Genomic DNA, 16,287 nt, shown 5'->3' on the forward strand with positions numbered 1-16,287 from the left:
TTAATATTCTTCAGCCTTCAAAATAAGCATATTTTAGCATAATAAAAGACTGAATAGCAGTCAACATTCAAATTTAAGCAAAGATTCATTGAACTTTAAATTTTCTACACAATACAGAAGTGTCTCTCTAATGGAAACGAGGTAGCCTTCCTTTGCTAAGAAAACAAACTAAGTTGATTTCGGTGTTTACCAGGACAACAGCAGCTGCGGGTCCCACAAAAGCGTAGAGCAGTCCTCCTTCAAGGGAGAGCCAGCAGCTGAAAATAACATCAGATAAAAACTAACAAAAATTAGTGATAAGGGTTAAACCACTAAAGTGTGATACAAATAACTTGGAATTTTGGCATATTTCAAAGGTTTGTAGTTTAAAAATATAGCACAGAAGATGTGGAAAAAAGCTAAAATTAGTGCATTTTGTGAGTAAGAAATACTGCATACCTCTCACAGAAAAGACGCTTTGATTATAAGGTCTTACTCTCGGGCAGTTAAAACATTTTAGGCAAATTACTCTTGCAGTGAGATTTTTATACTGACTTTCAGTACAAAGGTGATGATTAAGTTTTGTAAAATGCTGCTTTACATCCATTATGGAATTTTTCAAATATACTTTGAAGCAAGAACAGCGTGTTTTTAGAGTCTCATATGTGCCATTTACCTGTTCTTCTTTGAGGCCATTGAGGTAGTGGGAGACATTGGTTTAGAAGCCATCATTGCAAAGAACGGATAATCTACATTTTGCATGTTTTTTTTTCTCTTAATTTTACTTTTTCCTATACTACTAAAAAATCACTGAAGATAAGCTTTTGAATAAAAATAAATACAGCTGTGTTTGTTTCAATTACTAGATTCACCAAGAGATGCAGGTTTTCATTGATAGAGACATGGTAACCACTTAGGTAAAAACACTCATTCTCACATAGCAGAGGGCCGTCAAGAGGTCTTCTTGAGGCAGAGTCTTGCCCACCATTTCACGCACTTGTCTTTGACCTCTGACCCTTTCCATTTATTTCTCAGTCCCCAGAATCAGCAGACTGCCTCCAAAATGACCAACAATCAACAACTAACAATAACTGTTGTCTCTCTCTCTTCTAAGAACTTTTCTATATTGGTTGTGGTGGTGGTTACATGACTTACACATTTGTTAAAACTCACAGAATTATATACACTTAATAAAGTGAATGTTACTATGTAAATCAGTGTATGCATGTGTGCGTGCATGTGCGTGTGTGTGTGTGGATTCGAAGTCTGCATCTAGTTATTGCTCCTTGGCCATAACAGCGGATAGATAAAAGTCTACTTTCCCACTTTGAGGTCGACGATTTAATATCTATTTTAAAAATAAAATACCTGGAGAAAAAGCCCTTAGTCTGATAGAATGCTTCAGTTTGGTGTCTCTGAAACTGCCACTCAATTTCTACTGCATTTTTGTGTAAATTCGTCTTCAAACTGATACATTCCTCATCATATTGCATTCATTGTTAATCATACACTCCTTGAAACTTGGAACTGTGTCATCTATAATCCTACTCTTTCCATGTCCCCAACATGGTGCCTTTCAAAAAGAGGCATGCTACTCTGAAAAGCAATAACTTAAAGGTAATGGTGCTGTACTAGGACTGCTCTACAGCATATATTACCAGGGAGGTTTTCCTTACTGTAGATTGCATAAGAAAAGCAAGTGCTCTGATGACATGAGTTCTTGCAATTCTTTGGATGTTTCTTTCGGGTGGCAGGTGAAGTGGTGTCTTTTGGCACGCTCTCCAGTTGGATGTACCCACAGGAGGGCCTCATTAGCAATGATCCCTATCTCAAACCTGAGCACAGTTAAACAGGACATCTCTCTTTAAGACGTATGCCTCTAATAAGATGCACATCTCTTTCCTCATTTCTCTACTGTCTCCTCAACTTGAAAGAGCAGATGAAGTAAAATATGAAAGTGCATTGTTTCACATTTGGAATATTAAATGTAGTCTTGACTTATAAATTCTCTCATAGACTGTTACAAGTATTCCAGCTCTGATTAGGGTGGGCTGATGCCACATCCCTTTTTCTCCCTTCTAATTTCTTCCATAGCCCAGGAATTTTATAGTTTGGAGTCTATTGATTCCCTGACCTACAGGTTTCAATATGCATTACCCTAACATAGCAACAAAACTTGAACTAACATGACATAATTTGGTGACTACAAGTATATACCATCATCTGTGAAATCAGAAGCTCACATCGGAATCATATTCTAAAATGTAAACATGTCAAGATTTATCCAGTTATTTAAAAAAGGTACTGAGATTGAACATGCAAAGTAAATATTGAAATATTTTAGAAATTAAGGACGCTGGTCTTACAAATAAATGGGAGACTGAAACAAGAATTTTGAATAGTTCTGCAGCATTTAATGTCTACCTTTTGTGCATTTAAGCCACTTACATCATTCCTAAGTAATATGACATACCATTGTTAATGACTCAGTGATAAAGTGCAAGCCATCAGCAGTGCCAGCCAAGACTAATGAAGCATATTTGATGACTTACTTAACTATAAACAAGATTTATCACCGTGGACAGACTTACTAGTGATCAGTGCCATATCCTTTTGTCCTGGTGAAGCCTACTGATGTGGCCACCACTAATGCTGGTAAACCTGCAAGAAAAGCATTGTCACACTTTACATTCAGCTACAACCACTGTGCACACTGGCTCAAGCAAAGCCAGAACAAACTTGGAGTGCTGAAATCAGAGGAACTACCCTCAGATGAATCACTTCATAAAGTATGCTTCCATTACAAAATTTCTTCCAAGTACAAAAACATGAGTACGCCAAATGGGTTTTTAAGTCAGCGCATCTGTCTGATGTTGCTAGGTTACCACCGCATTTGACATGGGTTTAAAGGAAACTCATAACAGAGATTTAGTATATCTTTTGTTTTTTTCCATAAGGGTTTACACTCTTATAAAGGAAATTTATATTTATAAAATCAGAAAGGCAAAAAAAGGATGTTCTGGTGTGATTGAATATCACAGAAATGGGACATTCAGTTGGCCTTATATTGATCCACAACAAGTTGTACTCATAATAAGATAGAAAAAATAAATCACTTAATTCTTTATGATTTACTTATAATAACAAGAATGTAGGAACAGGGTTAAGGGCTCGAGGAGTTGAGTTTTAGGCTTCCTGCTCATCCTTTAACAATCTTGAACAAAGTTCAGGGAATTTATGCCAGTTTTTCTTCATGAACCTCTAGGTAGGTATCACTCCGGGCAACACTTTGTCCCTCTTGGCATTCAAGTGCCTGCATTCCTTCACCAATTCCGACCTGACACCTTTTAGTTTATGTTTCTATGAATCACGCTTACCTTGCTCAAGTTCAATGGAAACTCCCTGTGTTCAGCGAATGGGGTTCAGTCTAACCTAATGGTTTATCCAGTCATGCCTTTTTTTCAGGAAGACCATGTTTGTGTTTTCAGGTTGAAAAATCCATCATCTAATCATCTTCTTGTGTCCCCTCCATCCATCTTCTTTCTTCCTATTATTTTTCCTTATTCTCTTCTGGGAATCTTCAAATGACATTACATTCTTTCATGAGGTTTAAATGGTGGGAACTGTAAAGAGCACCTCTGAGGGACACACCATGTTCTTTTAAACAAATGCTGGTCTCTCTCTCTCTCTGCATATATATGATATTATATGTATGTGTATATGTATATATCTCTCTGGATATATACATATATGTGTATATACACATATATATTTGTAACTATATGTATGTATGTAATTATATGTACAATGTCTCGTCCTCCCCCTTTCTTGTCCTCCTTCTTCTCCTCCTTTTTCATATAGTTGACCTTTTTGATTGACCAGACCGAGTTTGTTAGAAAAAAATTCTCTTCTGGGTCCTAGCTGAAGAGCTAATAGTCTTCATTCCAAACAATTTAGATTAAAATTTTTTCTAAATTATTATGTTGCACTTTGCTGTCATGAAACTCATATGCCACTATTCTGCCCACTCCCAGACCTCCTGACAGTCTAGAACCATTGGTTTAGCTTTTTTGCTACCCAGAGGAGTTTAATATTAGCAGTCATCCTGGAGACCAGCTGTGCACCCTTCTCCTCAATATCATCTTTGCTAATGGTATTAAATAAGGTAGTTAAGGTTCCTGAAAATTGCTACTTTTTATACTTCAAGGAAAGTCTTCATTTCCCTGCATACTATAGTTCTTGGACCTAATCAATTCCTGATTCAACTTTAGAAGGACTTTAACATGAAATCCAGACAAAAATTTTAAGAAACTGTAAGTACATTACATTCTCCAATCTCTTCTTAGTGGTTTTCCCATTTCCCTGTGCAGACATGACATCCCCTAGCTGAAACGGATGGATAATCTTCGTGTTCTTTGTCCTATTTTTTCCAGCATGAATTATTCTGGTATGGTAATAAGTCCACTTATTTGTAATTTTTCAGGGTCCCTCTAGCATTCTATACTCTGGTACATTAGGCATTTGTTATATATTTGGTCCAAAATCCCCCAGTTTTTTAGCGCAGGTCTTTTGCAACTCAAAGGCAAATAAGACAAAATCCTGTTTTTTTCCTCTAAAACTAGTTTCTTAAGTGAATTAAACTAATTAATTAATTATAATTAAACCAATTTATTAATTCCAATTAAACATTAGAATTGGTCCTTTGAAATGTATATGTCTTCCAGATGTCCATTTCATAAGTCAATGTGACAGAAACTTTTCCTATTGAAGAATTAATTCATCCTCAGCCCATAATCAATTCTGTGTTTCCTTTGAGGACCCCACGGACTAGCCATGAGGTTTCACTCACGGTCTGAACAGCTTTCTCCTGTGACGCGTATAGCTCTACTGAAATGGAGTCCTCAGAGTTTTCTTGTGGGGAGTACAGTACATGGTTAGTGTACATGACTAGAACATCATGCTTTGAGCCCTGAACATCTTAAGACATTTTGTGTTTCCAGAACCTATTAGTAGAGAACACTTTGATTCCCTGTTTGTAGATACCTCAGGTCTCATTTCCTACCACGTGGGCACTATTGATTATCAACTGACCAGCTATGTGGTCATCTAATATTCACTCCTTTTTAAAGTTCCAAATGCCCAAAGAATGTTCAAATATGACCAGCCTCCTATATTTCCACTTCCACATATCAAATTAGACAAAGTAGCCTGGGGATAATCACACTCTCCAGCTTCATTCATTACAGAAGTGTTCAAGGTCATTTTAACAAGAGCACGAAAGGGAATATTAATATGCTTACCCCATCCAAGGCACAAAAATCGTTTCCTTATAAGCCGCGTCCTAATTTTTCCAGTTACAGCCATATATGATTGCCACGCCTCAGTCAAAACCCAACAGAATGAAGCCAGGAAGAAAAAGTGCAAAAATGCAGTGGTGGTTGTACAGATGCTCTGAGGAAACAGAAAAGACTCACACTTAATATGCGGGCAACACGTGTCCTTCAGAAGGTTGTTAATCTCCAACTCATTGCTTTTACTTCAAATATCTACCTCTGCTTTGTGACAGAGTAATTATTTACAGAAATTAGAAACTCTGGAGTCTTTATGCTGTACATTATCTATGATAGAAATAAATGTCCTAATTCCACTTGTGTGTTCAATTTTTTATGAGGTGAAGACTGAATGTAAATTTAAACTCTAGGGAGATTTAAATTACTACTTTACTTGAATCTTTTTCTTGAAACATAATTATGGGAATGATCCTTTCTTTGGGTTAATTTAAGTTACAGACATCTTGCATACTTCTTTTTGGTACATTCTTTATCCTTCCTTTTTAATCAATAATGCTTTGTTGTATTATCTGTTGATGTTAAGATTATATTGCCACAGCCTTTCAAAAGAAAAAAAATATTATGCTTTTTTATACAAGTGTGATATTCAAGATGTAAGGGCAAAGTACAAAATGAGGTCTGGCTAATAGCCTAGAAAAAAATAGCATGCATATTTCAAAGTACTTAATACATTGCTCTGTGTTATTACACTATAATGTGTATCCTAATCAAATCATTTTGAAGAGCTAACCAAGTCACTGGCAGTGCACAGCCATGATTTCAGAGATCTTTTTCTTTGTGCAACTTAATCACTTAAATGTGCCACCATTAGTTACTTGTGACTCGTCTGCAAAGATGAGCAGCTTCATTTTGGTAAAGGCTGCTACTTACTTCACTACTGGTATAATTTCTTTGTGTAAATCTTGTTAAAATGCCAGTCTTTATAAACCAGTCCCAGTAACCAAAGTAGTTTCTTCCTTTGTCAGTTTCAGTCTTGCTGTTTCCAAAAATTGAAAAAAAGCAAAACATAGAGAGCTACAAAAAGTATCACTAAACACTCATAACAAAGAAATAAAACTACAATCCCCATCCTCCCATCTCCATTCAGATCCACTATAGCAGAATATCTTTTAAAAAATTTAACCCAAATCATTCAAATTATTTGTTTATTCTTTGGAAATTCAACAGATGTTAATTTAGCTTTTCAGTTCTTTTAATCATATAAAAAAAAGTTACCATGTTTATCTCACCAGGTTGTTTTAATGAGGAGGGAGAATGTACAGATGCTGAATATGACTGTGCTAGGCAGATGGCAACTGCTTAACCGATTATGAGTATAATCATCATTTTTTAAAGTAGTACTAAAAATGTTGTTACCATTTTTCAGCACGGGATTCCTTATTTCATGTGGTACTTAAATCTACTTGGTACTTAAGTTTATTCTTACAAAACTGTTGGGTGTTTGGGACTGACATGTACACACTGCTATATTAAAAATGGATAACCAACAAGGACCTAATGTATAGCACAGGGAACTCTGGTCAATATTATGTAACAACCCAAATGGGAAAGTAATTTTAAAAAGAATAGATACATGTATATGTATAACTGAATCACTTTGCTGTACACCTGAAACAATCACAACATTGTTAATCAACTCTAATATAAAATAAAAAGTAAAAAAAAAAAGCAATCCATAAAGAAATTGATAACTTTCAGTCTGAGAAGGTCATGGATTTCCAGCGCCTTCTTCCTCATCTCTTTACTCCTGTTTCAACCATAATGTAGGAGCTTTAACCAACTGTGATTCCTCCTGTACTTGAGACACAGACTTTTTTCCACGTTGAAGTTTAAACATCTGCAGGCTGATTACTTTGCTCCTTCTTGATCTGTGGTACCAGATCCCGACTTGAATTTCAAAGATAACCCTTCCATTCAATTCCTGGACTAGTTACACTTTCTAATTCACCTGTCAGTTCCTTCCAACTGGTCATCTCCTCTCAGTTGTATGTGTTTATTGATTTATAAACTATCAGTACAGGGTTATATGAAACAATGTAAAATGTTGAAATGTTTAAATGATAAGTGCTAGAGGCACTGAAATTTTGTAAGAAGTAGTAAAATACTCAAGGTCTCACTACAGTGACTTAATTTGCTCTCGCTATATTATGCTTGTTACTTTGGGATTTCTGAGACTCCCTTTAATTCTAATGTAAATTGAAATACACATAATACAAATAATTTGGGGTTACTGACATTTATATTTCGAGAATTCATGTCTCTCGGGACAATAATATGGGCACAACATGTGTGGGGAAATATACAGTAATGAGAGAAGACCCATTTTTATAGGTGGTGGCATTCTACTATGATCAGATGAAATTCATGTACACCTAGAAAATGCTCCAAGTATGGAATTAAGCTGTCTCAATGTAAGAAAGGTGTATCTGTGGACTAAAGAGGTCTAAAGTTATGAAACTAAACTTGTATGAAGGGTACAGCAAAACCCTATGATGCTGAGAGAGAGGAAGCTACATTTTGCTTCATTATCATGTGAAGGATCAGTATACTCAGATATGCACTTCATGAAACACACACTGATTTTTCTACTGATGTGTTATATTTGCTAAGCTGTCTTTTAAAGTACAACTTTTATAAATAGCGATTTTCAAATAAAGTCTGTTATTTTCACATTTGTCCTATCAGTTTCCAGAAGGCGGCCACTCTAAGTCTGGGGCTCAGGATTCTCTGATTTCTTCTTCCACAGAACCTAAGTCCCACATCTGGAACCATAGAGATCACCCATCCTTGGATTCCCACAGTATTGGGGACTTTTCCACTTATAAACTCAAACTCTGATTTTCCTTTTCTGTCAACGTTCACGTCTTGTCACTTGGTCAGTTCTTCCTGCCACTGGACCCCCTGTGGTGACCTCCACCCTCTCACACTCTGTCTTTACTCAGTCCGTGTGTGTCTGCTCTCAACTCCATCAGAGCTGGGTCTTCACAGCTTGCCACTCAGTAGCTCTTCAAGCTCATCATCCACTTCTTTGGCTCCTCCTTCCCTGTCATACTCCAATTTGGTCCTGCTTGTGTATGACGAGTGTTGTTGACAAATATTACAAAACTTGGAAAGGTATTTAACTTGGCAAACTGAGGACAGTTTATACCTATAACCTTCATGTACAATTTTCATCACAAATCCATAGGGACAACAGAAAAGTTTGCATAAAATAACTGGAAAGAAAAGATATGTAAACTGTGGTAGACTAGGTACTGTGAGCAATGCTTGAAAAACAGAAAGCCGACGAGGGAGGAATGAAGAATACCAAGCCCAAAGCTACCCATTAGGAGCAGAGATTAAGACATGGAAAGTAGGAGAGTTAAGATATATGGATGATACAGAGGTCCCTACATCTGTTTAAAAGTATTTTTGGAAGAAAAAAAGAGAGAAAATTTGAGGAGGAGGAAGCCTTTAAAGAAATATTATGGGGAAATTTCTCAGAACATTAAAGATCCTCTAGCTGAAAGACAGACAGACAGACAGACAGACAGACACACACACACACACACACACCAAGATCTATTGTGATGAAATCTGTGAACATCAAGAATAAAGAGAAAATCTTAAAAGCTGTCAGAGTCAAAAGAAAGATTACTTCCAAAGGAATAAGAATCACATTGACGTCAAATTCCTTGTGAGAAACCCAGGATATAAGAAGACAATAGGTTATCTTCAACATTCTAAGGGAATATAACTTTGCAGAATTCTACACCCAGAAAAACTATTATTCAAGTAGAGGCAGAAATAAAGACATTTTTAGAATGGAAAGGAACTTTGAAGTTTATTACCTTAAGATTCTCTCTGAAAGAATTGCTAGACAATAAAAACCAATAATAATAAAAAGTCCAGAAGAAGGGAATGAGACAAAAGAAGTCTCATGAATATCAATATTAAAATATGTTAAGACTTAATAAATGCTTATTAAAAATTAAAAATATATATTCATTATATAGCCACTTGGATATATAATTCAAAATACTATCAATGAGGGCTAAAAGGTGAGAGATAAAAGTTGCAAGGGAGCAGGGTAATTTAAAAGTATGTTGAAGCCTCTTTTTTTGTCTGCAGGAATATTTCAGATACTGATTAACACTAGATGTTAGAAAAACATGTTTGAACATTTATGTTAACAATGTTAAGGTAACCAAAAAATGTGGAAACAAATAATATATTTGTAAAATAGTAGAAAAATTGAACTAAGAAAAATCTCAGTCCAATTAAAGGTAGGCAAAAGGACAACTAGAAAATATAATACACAGAAAAATTAAATGAGGGTAAGAATAATTCTAAACTACAGGAATCACAATAAATGGGAATGCTTTAGATTCACTAGTTAAAAGTTAAGAACTTTTATCCTGCATAAAAAAAGATAAATCCAGTAATGAGTTTATAAGAGACCTCAAACACAATGACATAGGAAGACTGAGAATAAAGAGATGAAAGAGCTATATTAAGCAAATGCTAATAAGAAAAAATCAGATGTCACAATGTTAATATTGAAAAGAGCATTAAAAGAGATGAAGGACTTTTCATACTGATAAAAGGAGCAGGCCATAAAGAAGTTTCCAAAGTAACACATTTCTATGAAACTCATCACAAGTTTCCAAAGTATATGAAACAAAACCTGAGAAATCTACAAGGACAAACTCTCAAACTAAGTTTACAATGAAAGAAAACCTATAGCTCTCAGAAAGTCACAGAAAAGTGGAGAAAAATAGTAATATGGAATAATATAACAATCAATAAAAGTGATTAATCTTCTTTCTTTGCAATATTATACATAAGAAACAACATGTGCAGTTCTTTAAAATACAAATAGAATATTTATAGCAGTTAACTAGTCCTAGGACAGAAAGTAGAATAAAATAAACTTAAGTAGTTTGATAACATACAAGACATTTTCACAAACTACAATGTAATGAATTTAGAAATCAAAATTAAAATTCTGTACCTCTTGGGGGGAAAACTTTCAAATAATTAATGAATTAAAGAGAAATTAAAATCCAAATTATAAACTATTTAGAACTGAAAAACAGTATCAAAACTTGTGCAATTTTGCTATGACAGTACTCAGGATAGTTAAAGCTTTAGATAGGAAACAAGAGAAAATGAAAATAAATGGGCCACTTAAAGAAATCAGAAGGAGTTTTATAAAGACAAAAGCAGAAATTACAAACGAAAAAAATTAAAAACAGTCAAATTGATCTACAAAACCCAAGCTGATTCAAGAGGCTAATAACGCAGCTACACCTTTGGCTATTGTGATTTTTTAAAGGGTGGAGGAGAAAGAAAAATAAATAACATTAGGAATAAAAAATGTTATTAAAAGTATCATAAAAGGATAGCAGGTAATATATATATATAAAATTGAAAATCTACATAAGGTGGACATTCTTCAAGAAAAACATAAATGATCAAAATTGGCCTGAGAGATAAAATTTAATCTTAGCTAAAATGAAAAGGTAGTAAAAAGTAATAAAAGAAATTTTCAAAAATGACAGGTTTCAGAAAAATTTACCAGTAAATTCTAACAAACTTAATGTACTATAAGTCCCATTTTATAAAATATTTTCAGGCCAAAGAAAAAGTTTAGAAGTATCTGATTCATTTTACAAGACTAGAATAACATTGGCATCAAAATGAACAAGAAAACTATGAGCCACTTTCACTTATCTACATAAATGTGAAAGTATTAAGTTAAAGATCAAATCCAGAAATACAGAAAAAATGATAATAAATCACTGTCAAATAAGTGTGCCCACTAATGCAGGATGATTTCAACATTTAAAGTGACCTCAATATAATTTATTTTATTAACAGATTAAAGAAACCATGTGGTCATATCAATAAATGTGAAAGAATTTGATAAAATTCAAAATCCAATGATCATTTACGATATCTTCATTACATAGTACAAATAGAGGAGAATATTCTTACTTAATAAAAGTTATCTCTCCAAAACTTATGATTGAAAATTATATCTAATAGTGAAATATTAGAAGCATTCCCATCATGAATTAAAGCATGCCCACCATCACTTATACTATTCTAAATTGTATAGGAGGTCCTCACCAAAACATTACAAGAAAAAGTAATAGGAAAGAAAGAGACAATATTTTCATCATTGCAGAAATATATCTCCTTACTAGAAAACCCAAAAGGACCAATTTTTTAAACAATTGGAAATAATAAGAAGAATCAACAAGGTGGCTGGAAATAAGATCAACATACAAATATTATATTTCCTGTACACTGATATCAATATACAAAACTGATTTCCTTATATACCAGCAATATCCATTGGAAGATGTAGTACAAAATTTCTAATGAATCATGACAGATTTGTCTCTCTTCTCCATCCCAAACCATGTTAAAATGGCCAAATTTTTGAGCAACAGGAAAAAAAGAGAATAGGCAGTAGACAAGAGTGAATGAACTCAAGGCATTGACAAATTCAGAAGATGCTGAGGGAAGGAGGTGTAACTGACTTAGAGTGGCAGAGAAAGTTACAGCCTAAGTTCTTGTAGGGTGAGGGGGTGGTGGAAGAAATACTGACTGTAATGGAGCCTATTCACTCTGCAGACCTTCAGAGGGTTTAACACGTGGAAAAAGTAGGGGCCAAAGGAAGACCCAGGTTTGCATGGGACTGAAAAAGAGCCAGGTTGGTTGAAAACTCTACATACAGAGTAGCTGAAACTATTTCTTCCCAGCTCAATGTAACCTAGCCCTGTCACAGGGAGGCTTAGTCTTTGGAAAATTCAGTAGGTTGGGTTCTGAACTCAGACACCAGTCTCAGTGAGTAAGTGTACAAGGCAGATACAAATGTATGTATTAAACCACAGGGCCTTCCCTCTCTTTTCCCCTCACTTCTACTCCCCAAATGCCAGCAGGTCAGAGGGTAAAATTCTCCCCCAACGGGGAAAAATCTTCATACACTGGCTCATCCTTGATTAATATATAGATTACCTTTCAATAAGTCCATCTACCCTAGTAGAGAGCTTCAAGTCACTTTTTAGGGCCTTGTTTTATATATGATTACACAGCCAAAGATAATTAGATAATTAAAAAAATCTTCCAACATGGAAGAATGAAAAAATGCCAAGCAAAGAAAAAAAAAAGTGAGGCAGGAGGAGAGATAATAGAGGTAACAGAAAAATTAAAACTTCTAAAACAGATTAAGTCCTTCAGAAACTGAGAAAAGACATTGCACCTATAAAACAAAATCACTAGGGAAAGATTATCAGATGAAAGAAAAGGTCCTATTCACAATAACAACCAAAATTATAAAACACCTCAAATACATTTAACAAAAATGTACCAGAGCTTCATGTAGAAAATTCTAACATTTAATTAAAGTACACAAAACAAGACAAGAATAAATGGGAAATATATTATGTACATGAATTGAGAAGCTCAGTGTCATGTAAATGTCAATCTTCTCCAAATTGATAAATATATTCAATGCAATTCCCATCAATTTTTTTTTTAAGTGTGACAGGCCAATTCTAAGTCATGGAGCAAACCAAATACAAAGAATCCTCCAGGAAGTCTCAAAAGAAGAATAAAGCAGGATAGAGGTTTTCCTAATGGCATAAAAGAGAATAACATGTGGTCAGATGATCACCATCCCCATTTGGCACATGAGGGTTTGGAGACACTAAGTAACTTGGCCCATGTTTCATGGTTACTGAATGAGGAGGAGCAGTTAAGACATTGTCTCTGACCCCAGAACTTGTGCACTTCCTTAACTACATAACTACACTGCATTTTGACAATGTGTTTTTGCTCATTAATAGCCTAAGCCTCACAATCTTTTTCATCTTTTTCAGGCCCCAACTTCCCCCCTTACTCTTATATCAGATGGGCTTGCCTTCAACATTACTGATGAGGTACGGACCATCAGTAGCATTGTTAACCTCATATTCCCTGGGACCCTTAGCTTCATCTACCTCTGCCTCCTTTCCAGAGCAGACCCTCACCCTTCCAGGAGCTGGTGCAATAGAGCTAAGAGGCAGGTTCACACACTGCTTCATCTGATGTAAAAATGAGGATGCTGACAGCACCTACTTTGTAGAACTCTTGTGAAGGTTAAATGGCATGATCTATGTAAAGAGCTTGATACATAGTAACTACTCTGGACCCTACATTTGGTCAGCTCTATACTCTCCCCATTTAGTTAGCTCCTATATGCTTATATACATAATCTCCTAGCCTACAAATCTGTTAAAATATCTATCTTCAACCAACAAACCAGCCAATCAACCTCCTTTTTATTGCCTTTTTTTTTTGGACTGGTTCTCATCGGGTTGCTTTCTCTCTTTCCAATTGTCAAAATTCTTGGAAGGTTAAGCTGTTCATCAACTTCTTTACTACCAGCTCACATATTCTCTTCTTGCCATACAACATCTCCCCTGAATTGCCCTCGCACATGAATATCCCATGACCTGTTAATTTCCAGAGCTCATGAATGGAATTTTTTTAGTTTGCCACACTAACTTTGGACCTCAACATTCCCACGCATAATGAGACCTTTACTATATGATCTTGAAAGACTTCCCTAGCTCTAAAATTCTACAATACCATGAATACTCTCTAATTAAAGACCTCATCAGGATATTCACTTCTTCTTGAATTAATTTAATTTTTAATTAATTAATTTTGGAAATTTATGTTTTCCCAGGAAATTATCCTTTTCATTTATATTTTCCAATGTCTTAGTATCTGATTATATACTATAATGTTCTCATAAGTTTTAAGAAATACCATTTGTTCATTTCTAAGTTTGATTATCTATATTTCTCACTTCTTATTAGGTTTATCAAAGATGTCTATTTGACTAGTTTATTTCAAATATTAATGATTCTTTAATTCCAACTTGAAAAATATTTTACATTATTATAGTGAAGAATTTTTCAAAGTGTGAAATATAATTATTTACTCTTTTCATTTGGCAGATTTTCAAGAATTCTAAGAACAAAACACAGTGTTTACCTTATTTCCAACATTCAAATAAATCAGAAAGAAGGGTGTTAACATTTAAACATAAGCAATCTTAGATAACTATTTTGTAAATATTTCAAAAAAGCAAAAGAGAAAATGCTTTTGATGAGAGATACATGATATAATAAAACCTCCATGGAACATATACAATGCAGAGATACCTGATTTTGTTAAAAATATGAAAAACAGAATATTGAGATGAAGCACTCCAGGAAAATATTTATAAACTATCAAACAGTATCAATATCCATATACTTTAATTTCAGCATTTATGGAGAAACCAAGAATTATTGCAGTTGTCACAACATTTTAACAATCTTAGACAAACTGAAATAATTCCTTAATATGAATGAATTCGTATTTGAATTATTTTAATACTTTCCTGTATTCACATACTGATTTGTCCATAATAAATGAATTATAAATGTGTATACCTTGCTATTCACATGGAATAAAACATTTATTCAATACAAGACACACACAGCATAATTTTGGGATGCATCCATAACTCTTTACACATGAATGTTGCTATGGGAAGAAATTATGACTCACCACCATTGTGATGTTCAAAGACAGTCCTTTAAAGGCTACATTAGTAATTTCCTATTTGTAATTTTCAGAAAACGGTAGTTCTTACAGACTAAAAATGAATTGTTGTGATGGTGAAATAAGATAATGGATAAAAAGGGCTTTACACAAAGGTAGTACATAACTTCACATACAGAAAGTGCACAATAAATGATAGATGTTAATAATAAGATCATAATTAAAACCTTAATCAAACACATGAATTATTTTCATTTGGCAAAACAAACTTATTTAAAGATGTTTTACTACATTTTAAAAGATGATGAGAAAACTAAGTTGTCAAGCACATCCTCTGTCTTAAACACTAATTTCACAGCAATGTTACAAGGTCAATATTTAAAAATGAGGAAAAGAAACTCAGTGAAGTCATGTCTGAAGTTGCACAGGTAGCAAATGAAGAAGCATGTGCTCCTTTCACTACAATATGCTGCCTGTGCCGTGAAGGACCCGATTTTGCTAATACTCATATTTATGTGGTTATACTATATCTTTTCAAGCCACCAAAAATTCTTTTTGAAATAAAAGTGTATAGCTTTTAAATAAATAGATATTATTATAAACAAACAAAAAGGATATTAAGTGATTTGTCCTTATTGTCCAAATCATCACCAAATAAAACAGAAAAATGCACCATTTAAAAGTATAGCTTTACAACAAATAACAAATGTTGGTGAGGGTGTAGAGAAAAGGGAATCCCTGTGCACTGTTGGTGGGAATTGGTAAATTGGTACAGCCACTATGGAAAACAACATGAACTTTTCTTAAAAAACTAAAAATAAAGTTGCCGTATGATCCAGCAATTCCACTCCTGGGTATATATCCAAGGAAAATGAAAATATTAGTTCTAAAAGATACATGCACCTCAATGTTCATAGCAGCATTATCTACGATAGCCAAGATATGGAAGCAACTTAAGTGTCAATCAGCAGATGAACGGATAAATCTACTCAGCCATAAAAAAGAATGAAATTTGCCATTTGCTACAACATGGATGAACCTGAAGGGTATTATGCTTAGTGAAATAAATCAGACAAAGACAAATGCTGTACGTTATCACTTATATGTGGAATCTAAAAAATAAAATAAATCAATGAATAAAACAAAACAGAAACAGACTCACAGATATAGAGAACCATCTAGTGATTGCCATTGGGGAGAGAGATGGGGGAGGGGCAAGATAGGGGTAGGAGGTTAAGGGGTACAAACTATTATGTATAAAATAGGTAAGATACAAGGATATATTTATACAGCACTGGGAATATAGTCAATATTTTTTAAAATGAAGCATAATATACAAAATTATTGAATCACTATGTTGTACACCTGA

At 34.3% G+C, this 16,287-nt stretch overlaps 1 protein-coding gene across 1 annotated transcript in view; it reads right to left on the reverse strand.

Annotated features, from left to right (window-relative positions):
* Window positions 1-16,287, reverse strand: part of ADGRB3 (adhesion G protein-coupled receptor B3) — a gene marked incomplete at both ends in the record, with an annotated part of 799,939 nt that overhangs the window by 51,450 nt on the left and 732,202 nt on the right. Inside the window, 3 exons of the mRNA XM_079716603.1 lie at window positions 191-257; window positions 2,571-2,640; window positions 5,280-5,430. Of these exons, the coding sequence (XP_079572729.1) occupies window positions 191-257; window positions 2,571-2,640; window positions 5,280-5,430 (288 nt within the window). The remainder of the gene's footprint in view (window positions 1-190; window positions 258-2,570; window positions 2,641-5,279; window positions 5,431-16,287) is intronic.

The sequence above is a fragment of the Hyperoodon ampullatus genome (assembly GCF_949752795.1).
Source record: "Hyperoodon ampullatus genome assembly, chromosome: 12".
Taxonomy (NCBI): domain Eukaryota; kingdom Metazoa; phylum Chordata; class Mammalia; order Artiodactyla; family Ziphiidae; genus Hyperoodon; species Hyperoodon ampullatus.